General features: G+C 42.9%; 2 protein-coding genes across 2 annotated transcripts in view; one reads left to right on the top strand and one right to left on the bottom strand.

The window, feature by feature from the left end:
* Positions 1-15,460, top strand: part of LOC308412042 (RNA binding protein fox-1 homolog 3-like) — a 326,231-nt gene that overhangs the window by 87,738 nt on the left and 223,033 nt on the right. The window lies entirely within an intron of this gene.
* On the bottom strand, positions 11,296-13,135 carry LOC308411330 (stromal cell-derived factor 2-like protein 1; the record flags this gene model as incomplete). The annotated part of the gene is made up of 2 exons (XM_080905218.1): positions 11,296-12,034; positions 13,009-13,135. 2 exons carry the CDS (start codon positions 13,133-13,135, stop codon positions 11,625-11,627), a joined length of 537 nt encoding a protein of 178 aa, XP_080761344.1. The 3' UTR covers positions 11,296-11,624.

The following is a 15,460-nucleotide window of genomic DNA, read 5'->3' as shown; positions in this document are numbered from 1 at the left end:
TCTAATTTTGGTGCATTTGTAGGAGCGTTTAGGCTTTGTGTGCAGGCTTTCATCATTTGCTTTATATTTCTTTTTCTGCTTTTAAAGTAGGACTGTAGAGAGTGACCAGCGTGGAGCAAGAAGAGTTGATCTGTTTATCAGCTAGTTAAATCAGCGGATGATGGTTAATGTGTTCCCAGATTGTGTAAACTGAAACTAGCTGGAGGTTAAAAAGATTTTGGGAAGGACCGGTCAGACAGTCTTCAAAAAGTAAGCAGAACAGTGCGTGTAACCTGCGATTATTAGGATGCACGTATGGACTGGGTTTTGTGTGCGCGGTTCTGATGTTCAAGGCTGGATTTGTGTTGCCGCCATTAACAGTTAAATGTGTGTCACAGGTTCCGACTGTAAAAATGCTCTAAAGCAGTCCAGCTCTGCTCTATAAAGTGCAGTATTTTATGTTTCTCTACAGATGCCATTTATAGTTTTGTCTGAGAATTTCATCAGTGCTTTTTATGAGAGGTTGGCTGTATTTGACACTGCTTTTATGAGGCCAGTTACGTTTTATGTGGAGCCTTCAGTGGAAATGTTGATGCGGTATGATTGCTGGATTATGAAGTTTATAGGGAACAGTGGATGTGTCCAAAACACACAGCTTCCGTTTAGCTAAAAGAGAATGAAGTTTTTCTGGGGTTGTAATTTAAGCTTTCTCTTTCATGCATATCTTATCTAATTGCATTAGGATTAAACTCCCAGTGTGCTGAATAGACGGATATGTTGGTTTTACTTGCATTATTGTGTGATTTTTAGGACTCTTGTATTGTTGGTCCTTTTCTGGGGGGTCTTCTGCAAAGTTTTTATTTCACCAATTACCCCTACTCTTTCATTTACTGCAATAAGCCATTAATTTCCACTTGTTGTCATTAGTTAAACCACTTAAAAAAAAGAATTATGGCAAATTCCATGCAAATAGTGATTAATTATAGCTGGATTTAGTCTATTTGTCCTCATGGAAGCCGTACAGGGCGGCTTGCTGGGTGATTCATTTCTCCAGGTCCCAGAGATGCGCAGCACCTCTGCCTTTTCATCACCCTGTTTAGTTCTCATTGTTTCCTTGACTTTCAGGCGTCGTGTTAATGCACACTGCGACCACTGCAGACTCTGGAATATATCATTGTCTGATTACGTTCTATAAATGGATATGTGGCTATTTGCCTAGAGGAAGTGTCACATTGGTATTATGTGTGAAAAGCTACGTTTTCAGTGCAGGTACAGCTGCAGCAGGTTGTCAGAATGTCCGTTTGCTCTGCAGCAGCTTTCTGTTCCGACGGGGAAAAACTGCTGAGGGAATTATTGGCCGTCAAGGGGAAGCTCTATTAGAATATCTGTGATGGATCCCAGAGCGAGAGTTGACGTTGAGTCATTTTTTTTAGGTACCTTATGCATAAGTACTGCAATTCAGACTACTACTTAAGCCCTTTGCAGAGGTGCTTAAGTCTTCTCTCACGCACAGCTTCCTCCCTGCTCGTTTCTGACATTGAACTGAAGTGCAAAGCACTGCTGCTCCCAGCAAGATGCTCAAAATGGTCATTTGCATTACGTAAAGGTTCCAGTGAAGTCCAATACAGTCGTCCTGACACCTTACCTCGAGGAGCTTTAGGTTATTCAGTTGGTTTTAGTTACATTTATTCAGTAAATCTCACGGACGTCTGTGAGGACAGAGTGCACCATGGCAATGACAACAATCTAATCATCTGACAAAACCGGGTATTTAAAATGCATAAAATCACAAATAATACAGAATCTAAAGACCGCAGACAGGCTATCTCTAACTTCAAGTTGTAGTATTGATATTTTTTATATAAATAAAATGATTAAAAATGATTTTATTTATATAGGCAACTTTTAAAACAAAGCTAAATTAAACCTTAATACAAAAAAATGGCAATTAAATATAAACTTCATGAAAACCCCTATTAATGTATATTTACATTTAAATGCAGAAAACGAGCACTCTCAGGAATAAATAAGTAAATGAGCATTTACAAATAGTGTGGCTTGGCTGATCTCCCCCAGCAAATTATTCATATTTATATCAAACAATATACATAGAAATAAAGCTTGCTCACTCCTGCTTTTCAGTGTAAATCTGGGAATTTTTATGAGGCTCATGTGGGAATAACACTGATTGATGTAGTCTGTGGCCAGAGTCCCAGAAATAGCCTTCTGTTTCTGTTTGTTGGGACTAACTGTGTTGGAAAATTTGGGCAGGTACCTTGATGCAGAAATAACCTTTTAGAAGTTGAATATTAATAATGATAAAATGTGCATAGATTTATTTTCCAGACAGCAACAAGCTTTCGACAAGGATATTTCTCTCTTTTTAATCTTCCTCCCCTGAGTTACCTTTTTGGCTTTTTGACATGCACACCGGGGGCAGGACAGTGATCAGCAGGAGGGTCCTGGGTTTGAATCTGGTGGTCAGCCTGGACCTTTCAGTGAGTTTGCATGTTTCCCTGCTCCTGCATGGGTTTTTCCCAGGTACTCCAGCTTCCTCCCATAATCCTAAAGCTTGCATTAGTGATTCTAAATTGTCTTTGTATGTGAATAGTTGTCTCTCTGAATAGAAATAGTGGTCCTGTGATTGACTTGCAGCCGGTCCAGAGCAAAGAAAAAGGATGCATGGATGAATATCTAAGTCATTATAAGATAGTGTGCCACAGTAATCGAATTACTTGTAATGTTACTTGTAAACGGTTGTGTGAAAGATAAAGTTTTCTCAGTCCTGTGAAAAACGAAGCAGACCATACGATTCAGTATCTTTTGGAATCAGCTTTAGTAGCAATAACTTGAAGTCATCATCTCATATTGATCTCTTGTTTTGCTGCTGTGCTCAGGATCAGGATCCTGTTGCATGACCCGGTTTGCACCAAGCTTCAGCTGCTGGACAGAAGCTCTTATTTGACTTTAGAATACTTTGGTATACAGACGAGTTCAGCCCGAATCATCAGCCCTCCACCACCGTGCAACGCAGTCGGCATGAGGTGTTGTTTTTGGTTTCATGTCCAAGCGTGGTGCTGCGCGTTGTGGACAAATGTCTCTGCTTCGCTCTCTTTTTTTGCTCTCTCTACAAAGGGCATTGTTCTAGAAGTCCTGCAGCTTGTTTGTATGTAACTTTGCAAGCTGTGCTGCCGTGTTATTTTTAGAGAGAAGAGGCTTTCTCCTGGCAAGCCGTACTTGTTCAGTCTTTTTCTAATCGTACTGAACTCCATGAACTTCAACGTTTAACATACTTAGTGAGGCCTGTAGAGTTGGAGAAGCAGCCTATGTTAACCATTACTTTAGGGTCAGTTTGCTGGGACGTCCACTCCTGAGAAGATTGAGGCATTTTGTTGACACATACCTGAATGCTCCAGAGCTGCTCACACTTGCTGACGATTAATCAATGAATCAAGTACTACTGTACTGACACTCTTGGCGTCTATGGAAGCAGTAATGGTGTTTTGCACAGGACTGCATAAAGAGTTGTCATAAGACTATAGATGCAGTCTAACTACTGTTCTAATAATTGTATGTGCAACTTGCACGCTTTAAAAAACTCCAGTTTTGAATCTGTGTGTAGAGAGTCACACATTGAAAAGTAGCAAATTGATTAGATTGATCAATAGCAAAGCTTAGGAGATAATTAAAGGATGGAGGACATGATATTAATAATATTGCATTTTCCACTCGATGAGAAATAAATAAATAAAAATAGCTAACTAATGAGCTGCCACATGCAGATGCACTGGTCTGTTTCATCAGGCCAACTGCTCAAACATTTTTTAATTGGGAAAAAAAATATTTGATATTAAAAGAAAGAACACTTTGCTGTGGTAACGTACCGTATCACAGAAAAGACTGAGGTATGCATTGCTGTGACGAACGATACCGAATACTCATTCAGTATTAATGGAGTGCATTTGAAATGCAGAAATGCAACAATGCATAACACAGACGCATTAAGAATAAATGCTGGATACACTCGTATAGTCGAAAAATGCGCTCTGATTTTAATCATTTCCTTTGGGCCCTCCGTAACGGACATCTTTGCCGTGCTCATCACTGTTTAGTGCTTGAGCGAGGCGCAGCATCAGAGTCCTGCACTCGATATGAAGATGGAGCGTTTTGTAATTTTAGTTATCAGTGACCAGAGGGAGTTGAACAAACCCCCTTCGACACTTTTAAAGATCTTGTTGTGCTTGCTGAATCACCAGCAGATCTAACCTGCTGTACTGCTGCTCCAACGCCTCTCCACCACTTACTGTACTGTACCTCGGTCCAGTCTGCACCTAAACCTCCACACTTCCACCCCCTCCTCGCTCTGTACTGTACTCTTCAGCGCTCGTTCTTTGTCTTCCTCTCTCCACGTGCCTTCCTCCCTCCTCCTCACCGCGGTGGGGCTCTGCCAGGGGCTTGTGATCGGATTTAGCGCCACGTTCTCACTCTGTCTCCTAGAGATGAGTGACAGATGGTGGCCATTAGTGTATATTCCATGCATCTGTTGCAAGGCGCTAATTTATCTCATTAGGAGAATGTGTGGAGAGGGAGGAGGAGTGTGTAGGAGCAGGATGGAGCATTTTATTATGAGTGTAAAACACAAGGAACCATGCACTGAGCTAGATTGTGCAGACAGAAGAAGGGGGCGGGGCATCAGAGGCACGAGGTGGTGATGCGGAGTCGTTTGTGCGTGTGTAGGTGTGAGTGTTTTTGTGCTTTTTATGGGTTAATCTGTGGGGCGAATCAGGCAAACATGCCCACATATGTGCACCGCACCTCTGCACACGTCTGCACAACAAGAAAGGCGCGAGGTTCATATGCTCGGGCCTAATTAATGCTCCTCGGTGCTAATATGCTCGTCGTCGGCCTCGGCGTGTGTTTGCTGGGGGATGGGTCGACACAGTCTTGGGTGCAGACGTTTAGTACGCTGACACATGCTGCTACTCTGCAGTGTGGCACAGGCTTTACTCCATTTTTTGGCCATTAATTCATACTAATAAATGCTAACCGACAGGAGCAGCTGTAATACTGACGCCACACCAGTTTAACCAAGAAAACACACTTTATCAACTGCAACTGGCTTTGCTGTGCATATGAGTTAATGTCGGATAACTCGGCCTGAAGATGAAGCACAGACTCATTTCAACAAACCATCATACCTGTTGTGTTACCTGCTGAATCTGAGGAAACACTTGGGCTGGATGCATATCACTGTCTTTGAAGTTTGCACGCTGCACGCTGCTTGCCCTGAAACCAAAAAGCGAGAGCTAAAAGATCCTAAAACGCTCCATAAAGTCCATGAGAAGTGCAGCGTCAGGTGATAAATTGCTGAGGATTCATCGCTAAAAGCAGCCCCTTAAATATTCTACACAGTCATTTGATTTATTTTTACTATACGAACATTGATTAGTGTATCTTTTTTTCCTTTTTAAAGTGTTCCCTAATGAGTTTCTTGCTAATGTTGATACATTTGTGATGCGCTTTTCCAGAGAAACCCTGCGAATTACTCACTGCAGTGCTGTGTCATATTTTCTCTCTAGATGTTTTTCTCGGCGTTGGTGGATACTCACCGACTATCAAGTCAAATGCAACATTTCCCGTTCATCACAGCGTGAGCTGCCTTAAAGCCTCCATCTGGTCATAGGTGTTTTTTCATTAGGAGTGTTATGGTTCGTTCGATTTAGGGAAGAGAAGAAAGCAAGCCCAGGCCAAAGTAGGTGTCAAAAAATAGTGATCTTTATTACACACTTTGCGCAGTCAGTGTGGGAAAGACAATTTGCAATACAATCCTTCGTCAACTGGACCATCCCGTCTCCTTATATTGCCATTATGACATCATAGTTGGATCTTTACTGGAAATGATCACAAATGATAACAATTCCCCGCCTATCAAAGAGTTTTCCCTTATATAGACATCAACTGCTACTCTTAAGAGAAAAACAAGTGTGTATTACATTGTGCATTTTGTGAAAGTGTATCTATCAGAGAAACTGTCCTCAGACGACCCTCCTATTATTACTAAGTGTGTAGGTGAACGTGCGTGTGTTACATAAGTGCGTGCATGTGGTTACAGGCCGGCGTACGTGCAGAACTAAACGCAGACGGGCCTGGGCCCAACAGGACTGGTGGGTCTGAACGGTGTGACTGCACTAAAGTGCAACAACTTAAGCAGATAACAAGAATGATACAGAACCTCAATAAACAGTCAGTGTGCATTAATATTTGCTCAGAGTAACACAGATGTAATTAAAAGATTATTCTGTCAACAGATTCAACAATGGTAAATGATTAATCAATGATAACTGATTATGAGAATACAAAATAAAATATCTCCTGATCACAGGAGGCAAACTGTTTACATACGATGTGATTGAACCGGAGCAGCTGCGTGTCATGGCAAAAGCGATCAGTCGTGCATTGGACTTCCTCGGTGGCTATTTTATCTCTGTGGCCCGTGTTTGATCAGCTGCCTGAAGACGGAAATCTATCATCTGTTCCCTGCAGTAGTTGCACGCCTGCTCATACTTGAAACAAAGGCGGGTAGTTGGAATAAGAATTTCCAGTCTTGCAAAGTGGATAAGCAACAGGAAAAAGAGAGCAGTCGTGGTTAACCGTCGCCCACGTCAGCCGAGAGTCCGCTTTAACCCGCTGAGCGGTCAGTAAATTCCAAAAATTCAAATCCCTGCGTGACTCCGACTTGAAATGAAAGAGATCACAGCTCGGAGATTCTTTTGAACTCCTGCATTAAAAATTAATACCATTCATTAAAGCTCAGAATAATTACATTGTTTTTTTTATTAGAGAAAGCTGAGGGGTTTGATAACAGTTGTGCTCTGAATTAAAGAAATAAAAGCACTAACAATACCACCAGTGTGATTTAGAGCCTTTCAGTCATTGTGCCCATGGTGTCATTTGTTTGCAGTAATTACACCTACAGTCGGTAGCCTAATTACTTCAACAATAACCCCCCGATAATTAGAAAAGTAAAAATATCCCCCGCCACAGCTGGACTAAGCAAAAGTGGCACATCATCCCTTCCTCTTGTTAACAAAAGTGCATTAGAGAGGCCTGTGCTCTGTTCACAAACTCCTCTAATGCCTCTGAAAGATTGTTTCAGCCCATATTCATGAATAAAGAGAGACTTTAAGGAGATTTGGCATCAGGGCTCTTATTGACCCGTCTTCTGTGTACGGTTTTGCAGGGCTATCTGGGAGCCCAGGGGAAGGATTTAGCCTGCCCAGGAAAAATCTAATATTTCGCCACATTAAAGTCAAATAAAAGCCACCTAGCAGCCCATGTGTGTATGTGGCGGTGAGATGATACAGTGGTGACCTACAGCCATTCACCGGAGCCCGAGTTAAACACTCTGGTTCGGCCTCCTGCTATCTGCTCCGGGTGCCACAAGAGGTGACGCATTCTCATAAGCAGGCAGGAGGCCGCAGTGGGTGTTGATATGCTGTCGATTTATGTGTGCGCGTGCGCGAGCTTCACAAATGCTGCTAAGCGTACTGCCTGCGTGGAGGTGAGGCTTGGCGAGCTGTTCCTGTAGTTACGTGTTATATTTAGTATACAGCCTCCGAGTGTGGGGCGAGAAGACGCCGTGGCATTTTCCTCACGTTGATTGTTTTCATGCACAGAGTAAAGACGGCGCTCGTCGTTCTATGTGTGTTTTTCTATTTTTCTAAATGGTTTGTGAGTCAGATTACATGCGTTTTGGTTTTTTTTTTTTAAGAAATTTTTTCCGTCTTTCTTGAAAGTCACATTTGTTGGATGTTTATTGAAAAATGGATGGAAGCTGAATTCAAATCCAAAACAAAGCCAGTTGTTGGTTTTAAGAGTAAAACTGAGCTTCTTTTCAACTTCTGTCCACTGAAGAGCGAGTCGACCTCTGCGTTCACTCCAAACTGTACAAAAAAGGCATTTTTTAAAATTTCATTTGCAAAATATTGCAGTTAAACCATCAAAGTGTGTTACATCAACTAATTAAACCTTGCAAATAAATTAAAGTCGGACAGAATATTTAAAGTTTTAAGTTAAATACACTTAATATTCATCACTGCTCGTCCCAGAATGTGGAATTTGAAACATCAGATGTATTTAAGGAATACTTTTTATTGGCTGTCCATGTCGTAGACGCTGCCCAGTGACAGAAACACGACCTTAATTAACATTTAACTGAACAGGAACATTTGCTGGAAGCCATTAATCTCTACAGCAGCGTGTGTGTGTGGGTAGCTAACTCTGAATACACACCACATCTCTCACATATCTATGACAATGAAATCCTAAATATACCTGAAATAATGACCAAAAACACTGCACGATGCTGGTAAACCAGATGAACCAGGAGTTATAAAGTACCGTAACCCTCCTGTTATGTTGCGGGTCAGATTGACCCAGAACAGAAGAGATGTCACATGTCATCTGCATCACTACAGAAAACGACAAAAAATCTAAATTATAAAAGAAAATTGTAAAACAATCAATGCCAGTGTTTCTGGAAACCAACCTAACAGGAGGGTTAAACCAACAATCTAAAGATTTGAACCCTTTACACCCATCGGAGCGCGCACGCTATGATTTGGGTAACTCTATTTAAATCCTGGTAGAATTGTAATCACATAAGATTGCACAATATATTTTTTTTGCATATGAAACCAGAAGAGTTGTACTTGCATAACATGCATTCAACTTGTGCCAGGTCGCAGTTTCCTTCCACGAAAAAATTATAATCCCGAAACACGCTTTGCCGACCTGATCAGCTGTTGAGAGCTGTTCCCTACAGGGCCTTTCAAAGGCTTACAGGTGTTTTTGCAAAGTCATGTTTGACTTTATGTCTGTGTCTGTATAGTTTTTGAGATGCTAAGAACTTAAATTGTACTGTTAGAAATAGTTCATTTAGGTGCACAGGTGTTTTTTTTGCAAATTGTGCACAATAATATTAAATGTTTCTGCAGTTTATAAATATTAATGTATCTCAAAAATGAAACCATGAAGACCTTCAAAATAAATGTCCTGTGTTTCAATTTTTAAGTTTAATGCACTTTTTTTTTGCAATTTCTGTAGTTACTATGGACTTAATGCATATTATTAAAATTTGGGATAACACAGTTGTATTTATGTATAGTAGTGGTAGAATAGTTATGTTATAACTATGTTGTTTATAGTTTATGTCTTGCATATTTCCACAACCATATCCATAATGACATACTGTGTATGCTACCGTTGTATATGGTGTATTATCTTACTTTTATTTGTATTTATTTGTATTTTCCTTCTGCTATCTGTACCTTAGCTGAGGTAACGCAAAAAGTTCCCCACCGTGGATCAATAAAGTCTTATCTTATCTTACCTTAGCAACTTGAAATGCTCCCAAAAATGCCACAACAGCAGGTAAAAATATAAAGTTAGCTCTGGCACACTTGGTTGGGCTTTAAAGGTTTTTTTTTTAAAAAGTTGAAAAGATGTGAAATGAAAAGATCAGAAGAAATTTACACAAATACAAGTGTAGAAAATAAATGTGATAAGAGCAGTACCAAATTAAACGACAAAAAAACCCACTCTGCCAACGTGTTACTCAGCTCCCCGAGTAAACAGATATATGTTTATGTCTCTGTGACATTTGGTTAAAACTTGGCTTTTATTCTGAAGCACACAATGACACATCTCTAAGCATGCTGTCTATGTAAACAACCCTTGCTTATGTAAAATTACAGGATGTATTTTACAGTAAAGTACTGCTCTTTCAGAATACAGTTACACTCAGTAGGGCACCAGTTTTTGTGTTTTAAATTTGGCTTTTTCGATGCGTTTCTGAATGTGCTTCAGTGTCTGAAAACACTTTTTAAGGTTTAGATCGTAATAGGCGGGCATGACTGCACTCCTGTTACGATAAATGCCATCCAGCCTGAATAGAGCAGCATTCCTGTAACCGTGCCGGTGTGAGGAATCGCTAAAAGCTGAGATCTCTTCCCTCTAGAGGTACAAGTAAATAAAGCCAGGGTGAAGGGGTAACAACATGCATGAAGTCCTGTGTTAAAAATGTACACACATCATTGGATCACACTGAAATGTTTGACTGACACCTGGAATACAATAAAAAAGTCGAACATTGTGTACATAATCTCAGCAGGAAACGTAACTTTGTGATTTAGCGCCGTCAGCCCCGAGTGCGTTGCTTCATTTCTCTTCTTGTTGCTTGGTCGTGCGTCATGACTGACACTGTCAAGAGATTTCATCATTTTTCCGTGTTTTAGTTCATTTGGGGAAATAGGTGAAAAGTTGCGACAAAGCAAAGGAAATAATGCAACACACGCCGGCTTCGTTAAATAAAACGTAACACCTTCCGGGATAAAGATGAACTGTAGATTTTGTTGCAGGTTTTGGGGAGATTTATTGCAGAATAGCAGGATCTTTATCTCAGCTTATGCCGCCGTGGCTGCGTTTTGTTCCTATCGCTGTGTACTTGTCTCTGTCTGCCATCACATGCCTCTGCGAAGCCGATGTATTGTATGTTCCCTGCTGCCTGCAGCCATGCCGGATGAAAGCGGCGTCGGTGGTGGATGAGACTCAGATGCAGGCAGCCCGCGGTGAATCTGTGAGCAGCGACTTGTCTTTATGGGGGCCAGGTCACCGGGAGGTCTCCTTTCATGAAGGTGACAGATGTACAGGAAGATGCAGTAGTGAATGAGTACTGTAGCGCGTGTGCGTGTGACGGTCTACTTTTTGGATTTTTTGCATTGATCAAATTAGACCTTCCCATAGATGAGAATGTTCATTTAAATGTCAACACTCATATTAGCGGGCCTGCTGTGAAATATGGGGGATTCGCTGGAATCATTTAGATGTCAGCCTTCGTTTCATATCTTCAGTTTGGTGACGAATGGCACCGGTTTGTGTCTGCAGCACAGATTTAAGGGGAAGGCCTCATCGTGTCAAGTCAATATTCAAATCAGGGAGATGCTGAAATTTTTTGGAGGAGATGAAGAGTTCTTCAGATGTGAGTGTGTGAGGACCTTTAAACTGAAATATTGAATATCGTTCTCTTTATTATTTCTCTGTTGTTCGTTATCTTTTTGCAGACGCTGACAGAATGACTAGTAGTTATCAGAGCAACCTTTGTGGCTGGCGTTGAAACGGCGAGAGACGTTTGTAAAGGCGTCTTTATTCAAATGAATGCAAAGCAGGCTGCTGCCCGACCCAGGATAACATTTTTACCCAGTTATTTCTGGCGTAAATGAAGAATTTGGATGAATATTCTTTTTTTTTTTTTTTTTTTGAAATAAAGAAAGGCTTTATTACATACAGTACATGTCATTATGTATTTCTGGACAAAATTAATCAAATGATAGTTTTCTTCAGGGCTATAGCCATCCTCATGCATCTCCCCTGGCTCAATGTTATCCCTCATCACATTCTCCAAGGAAGAAGCTGAAAGAACATATTGAGGCTACACTACGTACACACAAATAATGCCTGCCAACCCCCTTCATGTCACAAAACACCCCGAGTGCTTCACATAGAAAAGATTTCTCAGTCAAGTCATACATCAGGTCCAGGCAGAAGCATGTCCATGCTCATGTCTCCTAATGATGATGATGATGATGTCAGAGTTCATCGTGGCGCAGCGGTTCCTGGCTGGGCTGGATGAAGACACCCTCCATAGTACGCCACCAGTTGTGCTGATTGGGGGAGCTCATGCCGTGCACCTCCCGCTGTCCACGTATGGGGTGGCCATACTGTTCGCCCGTCACACTCAGGAAGACGTCTGTGCCCAAGTGTTTGAAGCGCACAGCCTCGTCGCGCTCCCAGTGAATGCCTTCACACTGAACCGTCCACACGTCCAGGTCGTCACCCTCGCCATTCTCTCCGAAAGCACTCACCTCCTGGTTATTAGACAGAGGAGAGCTGAAGTGGTGTGTGTGGAGGTTTCGTCCAGTCTTCATGTGTGTGATGCGAATGGCCTGGCCACATTTGATGGGAGCACCACGCAGACATGGATTGTTGGGTTTGGAATTTGGATGAATATTCAGTAATTAATGACAGGAACACGAGCGAGTAAAAAAAGCAGACGGATTTTTTTTACTACAAGTTTACAAATCGATCGTCGCACTTGTTTATCTTTTTTAAACCTGCTTACTTTTTGTCCAAACCACCAACTTTTACTGAGCCCTGAAGCAAATCCACAGCACATTATAGCTGCATCCCACCGAGAGTCAGACTAACACCCTGAATAATTCACTCAGCCCTATCAACCTGTTTGGGGGGAAAAAAACTGAAGGAAAAAATAAACCCTTCCTGCTTCTGTTCCTTTTCTTCTTCTTCTTCTTCTTCTTCTTTTTTGTTTCATTATAAATCACACCGCTTCTCCTTTCCCTCCCCTGTCCTGGGCTCTGGTTTGATGTGCACAGAGATGCTGTGTGAAGCTAACAAAGCTAAAGCAGCTAGGATATACCCCTCTGAGAGACAGCCAGCCAGACAGGCACCTGTGTGCTTGTCAGCCTCCCTTTGTGTCAGCCACCTAATTGGGAACAATTAGCCCAAAGGTTGTTTTACATGGCAGAACATGATAGACTTCAGTTAGTCCATTGTTCTTGTGTTGTGAATGGCACTATCTCAATGAAGCTCTGATTGGAATTGTTTTTCCCGACGAGGTGCAGCAGCGTGTCAGCCTGTCAAAAAGACACTTCCTGAAAGCTCCCAGAAAATAAGCACGCGAGTCGGGGAGGTCATTGTCATCAAACAAGCAGGCATGCAGTTTTACCGCATGTATCTGATGATCGGGCCGGGGTTGGGTACCGCGGGGGCGGCGGCAACAATAAGCCTCTCATTTCTATCAGCGTTTGTACCGAGAAAATAAGAGGCTGTCATCCAAGAACGCTACAACCGCGCGTGTGTACGATATGATCAGTTATGGCGATAATAAGTCATGATGGAGTCTCATAATGACTCCGCTGGCTTAGTTGCCACACGCGCACACATCATCATCACCTTTCTCTTCCATGCTCATTTGCGAGCACGCCGAGGCCAACTCGGCCCGCTGGTTGCCAAATGGAGCTAACCCGAAGCCAGCCAACGCTGAGTCTCCTGTCTCCCGCTGCTCTGGAGGGGAAGCCATCTTCCGAGGCCAAGGCTACGTCTCCTCGACAGATCCCGCTCCTCTGTCACTCTGCAGGCACAAGTGTGTTTGTGTCACAGTGTGTTTGTCTTGCTCTGTGTCTGCATTGGCTCGACTGGGCGGTTATTAAAAGTCTAAACCCGTAAGTGTGGTTCGTGCTTGATGTGATTTTTAAAAATGCATTTTTACCATACTGCGCACTGCTGCTCATTTAGACAGAGGAAGACAAAATATTTTGTGTGAAAGCACAAAAATATACATTTCTTGCAGGCTTGTTTGGATGCGATTCGTGCTCCAGCAGGTCGTAGTAAGCTTACGCTGAGATAAACTGATCTAAGAGAGTCTGAGGATGTGCTAAAGAAACTTTGTGTCTTAAAAAGTTTGCTGCCTTAAAGTGAGAAGAAGAACTCGAGGTACGGATACCGTTCGCTCTTTAAATTTGTTATGTGTTTGCGTGCTTTCACATCTACAGACACAACGCGTTCGTCTCTCCGGACCCCGGATGAACTTGCCGGTGTTTTCATTTTTCACATTCACTCGTCTTTTAGCTTTGTTTTGGTCTCTATTTTTTCTTGTTTGATTCTACTTTGGTCACCAGACACTAATGCTCGGTTTTGGTGCAGTTCAGGTAGTGAGGGTCGTGCAGGACTCGTGTAGAAGGGGTTAAAACGCTCAGCAGAGCTCCAGACTCGGTAATAATTCTCTGCGGGTTTGCCCTTGCTGGTACGCGCCAGCAGTTTTTTGATTCATTGTTCACATAAAATAATTGACCACCGGAGCTTAAGTATTAGTTCCATTATTACTGAGTAAGGATTTTTCACGTCCTGAGATGGTCCGGCTTCTTTTTGGGAATAAAATAAAAATCTGGAGGAAGTATCGAGCGCTGTTCTTTCTTAGACTTTTCTCTCGGCGTTACGGGCAGGCGTCGGTCGTCGATGTGCAGCTTTGCGCCTACGTCTTCTTGTTCTTTTTGGCTTTTGTTTGGCTCAGCAAAATATTTTGTCATGCGTGTGTCTCCACTCCGCTTTGGGACACCTGCCACAGTCTTCCCACATCCCTTTGTGCTCTGCTGCTGGAGAGCTGAGTGGGTTTATGTGAGGGGCAGTATGGTCCTGGAGGGTGGGGGGGTGGTGCTGGTGGTTTGTGTTGGCAGGCTTGCAGGCCTGATCCCTGGCTTCAGTCTTTCTTTAGAGCTGAGGCCTTGGCTGTCATCACCGGAAGTAGCAGCAGGAGGATAGTAATGTGCTGTAATACCCAACGGCGTGTTGGTGTTATAATTGTGATATAAATACACAAAATATATATGCGTGTACTTGCCAGACGAGCTCTTTATGCACTTTGTTTGTATCCTTCCAGCCTTGTTATGGATATGATTTGTGTTTGTACACTGTTGTGCATATGCATGCCTGTGCATGTTTTTCCTCTTTGTGTGTGTGTGTGTGCATGCCAGCAGGTGCAGCTTGCAGCACAGTGTGTTTATATATTCCTGCTCACAGTATGTGCCCGGCACTGCGGCACTGCGCCCAGCTTTACCTGAGGCCAAGGAATGTCCTCTCTTCCTCCTCCTCCTCCTCCCAGCACCCCTCACACTCCTCGCCCACGCCCTCAGCGGGGCAGCGGGCACCTCCGCACAGCCCAGGCCAAGCAGACCTGCTGGGCGTGTGGGTCGAATGAACCCATCTACACTCACCTGGACCGGGACAAGGTCAGGAAGTTGGGAAAGAATACATAATGGTAAAATGCGAGGAAGAGCAGAGGAGGAGCGGAGCCAGCGAGCCTTCACTTCCTTTTTTACAAAGATCTCTGAAGGAAGTCCAGCATACAGTTAAGCCATGCAGAGAAATATCTGCACTTTTCCAATAATTCAACGATTAAGAGGTTACGGTGAAAACAAAACGAAAGCAAAATATGTAACTCAGCCAAGGTCGGTAAAAGTAGACGAGCGTGTTCCGGTTCCTTCGCCCAAAAACACGGCGAGTCTTCTCTGCGCTTGGGCTGCTGTGGGAATGAGTGAACCAGGGGTTATTCTGGGGATTTTCATGCTGTGCTGCACACCAAATAGGCAGAACTGCAGTCAGTCAGAGCAGGCAGAGAAATTCAGAACTAACACCAGGATCACTCAGTGTCTATAGCAAAAAAGCCCAATCTCTCCTTCGCCGCCCTGTGTTCTCACACAGCAGACGCTGTAGCTTTGTCTCGTCGATCCCACACTCCCAGAATTCAAACTAATAGAAGCCCGGCCCACGAGCGTCTGACTCTGTCAGGATGCGCTACAAGAGATTTGCTTCACTTCAGCGCCTTTGAAGCAGGTTTTCCCTCATCGCC

The sequence above is a fragment of the Rhamphochromis sp. 'chilingali' genome, assembly GCF_963969265.1.
Source record: "Rhamphochromis sp. 'chilingali' genome assembly, chromosome: 15".
NCBI classification, from domain to species: Eukaryota; Metazoa; Chordata; class Actinopteri; order Cichliformes; family Cichlidae; genus Rhamphochromis; species Rhamphochromis sp. 'chilingali'.
This window is presented reverse-complemented; position numbering and strand designations above follow the sequence as displayed.